The following is a 7,615-nucleotide window of genomic DNA, read 5'->3' on the forward strand; positions in this document are numbered from 1 at the left end:
ACGTCTGCAGTCTCTTCACCCATCTCTACCAGCAGGACTGGAATCATGCAGACAGAAGGTATGCCCTCAACCTCAGCCATCCCCCACCCCCTCCAAAGAACTGCCGACTCCGCCTGTGAACCCATAACCACCCACACACTCACAGCACCCGCTCCCACAGAACCATCTTCAACGGCTTCAGCAATGACTGGCACAGACCAGCCCACCCCCATTGCCACATCCAGTGGAAGGGCGACGCTGAATCCTGCCACAGATCTTCCTGAAGAATCTCTGATGACAGACCTACCTGCAACTTCCCCGATCTCTTCTTTGGTCACTAGGATAGATGCAATCACCCCACACTCCCAACTCCTTCTGTGAGCTCTCTTCATGTGACCACCTATGTGTTGACATCACCCACAAGGAGGGTTCTGTCCTCTATATCTGTCCCGAGCACACAGCCAGTCACTGCAGGCACAGTACACATCACTACATTGTCTACCTTAGCGACCACACTCCCAACCTCTTTAAATATTTTATTTTTATTTATTTGACAGAGAAACGGGGGGCGGGGGGAGAGCGAGAGCGAGAGCGAGAGAGAGAGAGAGAGAGAGAGAGAGAGAGAGAGAGAATGGGCACATGAGGGCCTCAAGACACTGCAAACGAACTCCAGACGCGAGCGCCCCCTTGTGTGTCTGGCTAACGTGGGTCTCGGGGAATTGAACCTGGGTCCTTTGGCTTTGCAGGCAAATGCCTTAACCACTAAGCCATCCCTCCAGCCCTGTACTCCCAACTTCTGATGCCACATCCACAGCAGTATCTGCCTCAGGTCACCTCCCCTCTCTTACATACTCCATGTCACACATCCCCGCTCCTACCGTCACCACAGACATTTCCATCCCTGCCACCTCTCTGACACCCACCTGGCCCTCTTGACCCACCTCAGATCCAGCCAATTCTGTAACAACATACTTGGTCACCAGTCCCCCCCCCACCCGTGATCCCCTCTAGCAATCCTATATCTTCAAACTCAAACAGCTATACTTCCCTGACAGTGCATCGACAGTTGTCACTTCCTTACCTCCGACCATGTCTGGTATCCCGGAGACACTCACATGGATAATGCCATCTTCTCCTGGCACAGTTACCCTCACCTTTACAACCACGACTCTCTCCCCCTTAAGCTACAGGCAGCGGTGGTCCATTAATTCCCAGTGTACTACCGACCCCCACCAATATCACCCCCTCTTCTCCCATCATCCAGAACACTGGGATACCATCTGTCAGCACCGCGCCTTCCACCTCTCCCATCGAGACAGCTTCTCTCGGAGTTACTGGAACAAGATCCCGCAGGCCTGGGATTCCAGTCACACCTGATACTTCGTTGTCAACAGCCAACATCAGCTGCCACACGTCCTGCTTATCCAGGAACCCCAAATTCTCCCCCACCCGGGAGGACGGATTCGCCCCGTCTTCTTCCCTTACCCTCAGCCCATCACCAAACATCAGCCCCATCTCCTTACATCCCACGTCCCTAGTACAAGCATTGCTCTGTCTACCTCTAAAATCTCTGAACACGCGCACCCCGCTAACCTCCCTAGAGTCTGTCACGAGGAGAGTACGTCTACAAAAGCCATGGCAACCTCTTCCTTTGCTCCCTTGCTCTCTTGAACACCCACAGCAACAGCGTCCTCTCCCGTGCCTTCCAACAGCACCAATCCAATGCTGCGCACCACCACCAGCGCCTCCCCTCCTGCTCCCACGTCTCCAGCGCAGAAACAACCCTGTGCTTCAGCCCCAACGCCCCTCCCTCCTTCCTCTTCCTCTCTGTCGACCACAGCTCACACGGAAACAGCCCATTTTCTTATGATCCTCTTCCTTCCACCACTCCCTGAGCAGAAGCCATCACCATTGCCATCGCCCCGACCTCTCCCGCATCACCATGGCCGTCGCCCCGACCTCTCCCGCATCACCATTGCCGTCGCCCCGACCTCTCCCGCATCGCCATTGCCGTCGCCCCGACCTCTCCCGCATCACCATTGCCGTCGCCCCGACCTCTCCACATCACCATGGCCGTCGCCCCGACCTCTCCCACATCTCCATTGCCGTCGCCCCGACCTCTCCACATCACCATGGCCGTCGCCCCGACCTCTCCACATCACCATTGCCGTCGCCCCGACCTCTCCACATCACCATTGCCGTCGCCCCGACCTCTCCCACATCTCCATTGCCGTCGCCCCTACGTCTCCCACATCACCATGGCCGTCGCCCCGACCTCTCCCCCATCACCATGGCCGTCGCCCCGACCTCTCCCGCATCACCATGGCCGTCGCCCCGACCTCTCCCCATCACCATGGCCGTCGCCCCGACCTCTCCCACATCACCATGGCCGTCGCCCCGACCTCTCCCGCATCACCATGGCCATCGCCCCGACCTCTCCCGCATCACCATGGCCGTCGCCCCGACCTCTCCCCATCACCATGGCCGTCGCCCCGACCTCTCCCGCATCACCATGGCCATCGCCCCGACCTCTCCCGCATCACCATGGCCGTCGCCCCGACCTCTCCCGTATCACCATTGCCATCGCCCCGACCTCTCCCCCATCACCATGGCCGTCGCCCCGACCTCTCCCCCATCACCATGGCCGTCGCCCCGACCTCTCCCACATCACCATGGCCGTCGCCCCGACCTCTCCCCATCACCATGGCCGTCGCCCCGACCTCTCCCGCATCACCATGGCCGTCGCCCCGACCTCTCCCGCATCACCATGGCCGTCGCCCCGACCTCTCCCGCATCACCATTGGCGTCGCCCCGACCTCTCCCGCATCACCATTGGCGTCGCCCCGACCTCTCCCGCATCACCATTGGCGTCGCCCCGACCTCTCCCGCATCACCATGGCCGTCGCCCCGACCTCTCCCGCATCACCATGGCCGTCGTCCCGACCTCTCCCGCATCACCATGGCCGTCGCCCCGACCTCTCCCGCATCACCATGGCCGTCGCCCCGACCTCTCCCACATCACCATGGCCGTCGCCCCGACCTCTCCCGTATCACCATGGCCGTCGCCCCGACCTCTCCCCCATCACCATGGCCGTCGCCCCGACCTCTCCCCCATCACCATGGCCGTCGCCCCGACCTCTCCCACATCACCATTGCCGTCGCCCCGACCTCTCCCCATCACCATGGCCGTCGCCCCGACCTCTCCCGCATCACCATGGCCGTCGCCCCGACCTCTCCCGCATCACCATTGGCGTCGCCCCGACCTCTCCCGCATCACCATTGGCGTCGCCCCGACCTCTCCCGCATCACCATGGCCGTCGCCCCGACCTCTCCCGCATCACCATGGCCGTCGCCCCGACCTCTCCCGCATCACCATGGCCGTCGCCCCGACCTCTCCCGCATCACCATGGCCGTCGCCCCGACCTCTCCCGCATCACCATGGCCGTCGCCCCGACCTCTCCCCCATCACCATTGCCGTCGCCCCGACCTCTCCCCCATCACCATTGCCGTCGCCCCGACCTCTCCCGCATCACCATGGCCGTCGCCCCGACCTCTCCCCCATCACCATTGCCGTCGCCCTGACCTCTCCACATCACCATTGCCGTCGCCCCGACCTCTCCCGCATCACCATTGCCGTCGCCCCGACCTCTCCCGCATCACCATGGCCGTCGCCCCGACCTCTCCCCCATCACCATTGCCGTCGCCCCGACCTCTCCCGCATCACCATTGCCGTCGCCCCGACCTCTCCCCCATCACCATTGCCATCACCCCGACCTCTCCCCCATCACCATGGCCGTCGCCCCGACCTCTCCCGCATCACCATGGCCGTCGCCCCGACCTCTCCCCCATCACCATTGCCGTCGCCCCGACCTCTCCCGCATCACCATGGCCGTCGCCCCGACCTCTCCCGCATCACCATGGCCGTCGCCCCGACCTCTCCCCCATCACCATTGCCGTCGCCCCGACCTCTCCCCCATCACCATTGCCGTCGCCCCGACCTCTCCCCCATCACCATTGCCGTCGCCCCGACCTCTCCCGCATCACCATTGCCGTCGCCCCGACCTCTCCCGCATCACCATTGCCGTCGCCCCGACCTCTCCCGCATCACCATGGCCGTCGCCCCGACCTCTCCCCCATCACCATGGCCGTCGCCCCGACCTCTCCCCCATCTCCATTGCCGTCGCCCCGACCTCTCCCACATCACCATTGCCGTCGCCCCGACCTCTCCACATCACCATGGCCGTCGCCCCGACCTCTCCCACATCTCCATTGCCGTCGCCCCGACCTCTCCCACAGCTCCATGTGTTGACATCAAGCCTGGTGCTGAAATAACACGTGAGCCTCCGGAAAGTGAGTCCACCAACACCATAATGGATGCCCCTAGCTCGACTGACTCTAGGACCACCACAGCCTTCGGAACAGTTTTGACAAGCACCCAACAATTCACCAGGGAGACTAGGCTAAGCATTTCTATCACCACCCCGAGTTTGCCTGATTCCATTAGGGTTCCACTCACCCTGGAACCAAGCAACAACTTCCCAACTGTCGTGACTTCAAGCAAGGTGATGGAGGCCATGCCACCCACCACCAGCACTCCAAAGACACCGGTGGCCGCCACATGGCCTCCCTCCACGCCGACATCAACGCGGCAGACTTCCACCACTCCTCAGATGACCACGTGCTCAAGATTGACCACCGCTCCAGGTTGTAAGGTTCAGGAGTGACCAAGGACCATGGAGACCACTCTGAGGCAAAGATTGAAGCTTTTTTTGGGGTTGGCACGAGCTGCCAGGACTGACTCTAGTCAGTCTGGGGTTACAGACAGTGGGCTTCACAGGCATTTACAATTGGGGGCAGGTGAGAAAGGGAAGGGATTTTCTTATTTGGTAAGCAAATCTCTGTTCTTTTTACGTTAGCCATATGGAGAGACCAGGAGTGACCTGGTGAGAGATAGGGGGACAGTAAATCTCTGATCTCAGGGTGAGACCTGAAGTGACCTGGTGAGAGATAAGGAAGGGCGGTAAATCCTGTTCTTGGGGCATCTTTCTTGAGGAATGGGGATGATCCATTTCTTATGTCTTCCTGTAGCCAGCCTGTTTTTCTTTTGGTGACTCTCTTTAGGGAAGCCCATTTCGACCTAACAGGTTGGTGGCTCTCCCGGCTCCTGTTTCTCGTTCCTTTTCTTCCCTGCTAAATTCCTGCACCTCCAAGGTTGGGTCCTGTTTGGACTTCCCTTTTCTCCTGTGTTTCCCAGGCACCTGTGAGAACAGTGGTACCTGGGAACAAGGCTGGTGTATTTGCCCCAGGTTTCCATGGAGACCGCTTGCCACAATGGAGGTATATGGGATGGACACAGGTGCCTCTGCCCTGTACTTTATTTTTTATTTTTATTTATTTATTTATTTGAGAGCGAAAGACAAAGAGAAAAAGGGAGAGAGAGATGGAGAGAGAGAGAATGGGCTCACCAGGGCCTCCAGCCGCTGCAAACGAACTCCAGACGCGTGCGCCCCCTTGTGCATCTGGCTAACATGGGACCTGGGGAACCGAGCCTCGAACCGGGGTCCTTAGGCTTCACAGACAAGCGCTTAACCGCTAAGCCATCTCTCCAGCCCTGCCCTGGTACTTTCTATGGCTCCCTCTGCGAGTTTCCAGCGGAGCAGTTGGAACTCGGTGAGTTGTCAGAGCCGATGGGCACCATATGGTACCCACATACCATCCTTCCAGCCCCTGACTTCTCTGCCATGCCCTCTGCTGTCCCACACCGCGCCTCTTCTTCATCCTTAAACTCCAGCTGACTTCAGTCTTCCTGCTGGATCTCCTCCTGGTCCAGACTGCTTGGAGCTGAATTACTGTCTTATGAACACTGTTACAAATGACCATGGTAGACCCAGCACCTGAATCAACCCAAAATTCTCACTTTTAAAATTCCTTGGATTAGCAATCTGTATTGTGTACTTTTCTTTTAAAAACTTTTTAAACTTTTTTTTTTTTATTTTTTATTTTTACTGAGGTAGAGTCTTTCTGTAGTTCAGGCTGACCTGGAATTCACTATGTAGTCTTAGGCTGGCCTTGAACTCATATCGGTTCTCCTATCTTGGCCTTCCAAGTGCTGGGATTAAAGTTGTGTACCATCATACTTGGCTTAACATTTAATTTAACTTTTTTTGAAAACACTTATTTTATTTTATTTATTTATTTGAGCAAGAGAAAGAGGGAGAGAGAAAGAGAGAGAGACTAGGTGTACCAGGGTCTCTAGTCACTGCAAACAAATTCTAGAAGCTTGCACCACCATGTGCTTATGTAGGTACTGGGGAGTTGAACCTGGGTCCTTAGGCTTCACAGGCACGTGCCTTAACCACTAAGCCATCTCTCCAGCCCTAATTTAACTATTTTGGCAATTTCTTTTCTTCAATTTTTTTTTTTTTTTTGAGGGAGGGTCTCATTCTAGCCCAGGCTGATCTGGAATTCACTATGTAGTCTCAGAGTGGCTTTGAACTTATGGTGATCCTCCTACCTCTGCCTCCTGAGTGCTGGGATTAAAGGTGTGTGCCACCATGTCTGGCCTTTAAAAAAAAATACTTTATTTATTAGAGAGAGAGCGACAGAGTAAGAGGCAGATATATAGAGAGGGAATGGGCATGCCAGGGTCTCTAGCCACTGCAAACTTCAGATGCATGAATTGAATGAGTTATTTTACACAATATGAACATCAATATAATTACAATTATAATTTTTTTAAAAAATTCTATTTATTTACTTGCTTGAGAGAGAAAGAGAAAGAGAGAATGGGTGTGCCAGGGCCTCCAGCCAATGTAAACGAACTCCAGACACATGAACCATCTTGTGCTCTGATTTATGTGGTTACTGGGAAATTGAACCTGGGTTTTTAGGCTTCACAGGCAAGCATATTAACTGCTAACCCATCTCCCCAGCCCTTAAAAAATTATAACAAAATTATATTAAAAATTATAACAATTATAACAAAATTATAATTATAACTGATTTTTTCAGATTTCTAAATCAGATTCAACTGTACATTTATACAGAATTATCTTTTCATGAAGTTCAAAAGGGAATAGCATTAAAAAATGTTTCTGTCATCCCTTTATTTATTTTTACTTTTATTATTTTCCACTTATTTATTTGAGAGTGAGAGGCAGATACAAAGAGAGAGAATGGGCATGCTAGGCTCTCTATCCACTGTAAATGAATTCCAGACACATGTGCCACTCGGTGCATCTGGCTTATGTGGGACCTGGGAAATCGAACCTAGGTCCTTAGGCTTTGCAAGCCAGCACCTTGACCACTAAGCCATCTCTTCATCCCTATTTTATTTTATTCATTTATTTACTGGGGGTGGGGGAGAGGCAGATATATAGAGAGAATGGGTACACCAGGGCCTCCAGCCACTGCAAATGAACTCCAGGTGCATGTGCCACTTTGTGCATCTGGCTTACATGGATACTAGGGAATCGAACCTGGGTCCTTAGGCTTTGCAGGCAAGCATCTTAACCACTAAGCCATCTCTCCAGTCCCTGTAGCCCCTTTGTTAGTTAAAAAGCAGCTACAGGTTTGTTACCAAAGATCTGAGACAGTAGAAGAGTCAAAGGTGTCATGAATTCATCTGCAAACAACT

General features: G+C 54.9%; 1 protein-coding gene across 1 annotated transcript; it reads left to right on the forward strand.

The window, feature by feature from the left end:
• The first annotated feature begins 2,048 nt into the window (after positions 1 to 2,048).
• LOC123458590 (basic proline-rich protein-like) lies at positions 2,049 to 4,690 on the forward strand. Its single transcript, XM_045142856.1, has 2 exons — positions 2,049 to 4,400; positions 4,484 to 4,690. The coding sequence occupies exons 1-2, from the start codon at positions 2,049 to 2,051 to the stop codon at positions 4,688 to 4,690; spliced, it is 2,559 nt and encodes an 852-aa protein (XP_044998791.1).
• The last annotated feature ends 2,925 nt before the right edge of the window (positions 4,691 to 7,615 follow it).

Source organism: Jaculus jaculus, chromosome 2 (assembly GCF_020740685.1).
Source record: "Jaculus jaculus isolate mJacJac1 chromosome 2, mJacJac1.mat.Y.cur, whole genome shotgun sequence".
Lineage (NCBI taxonomy): Eukaryota > Metazoa > Chordata > Mammalia > Rodentia > Dipodidae > Jaculus > Jaculus jaculus.

Bases quoted from the DNA above. Each gene is read 5' to 3' on its own strand.
- LOC123458590 (XM_045142856.1), top strand. From the start codon at position 2,049: ATGGCCGTCGCCCCGACCTCTCCCACATCTCCATTGCCGTCGCCCCGA. The intron at 4,401-4,483 runs GTTTTGACAAGC...TGATTCCATTAG, and splicing joins CCACCACAGCCTTCGGAACA to GGTTCCACTCACCCTGGAAC.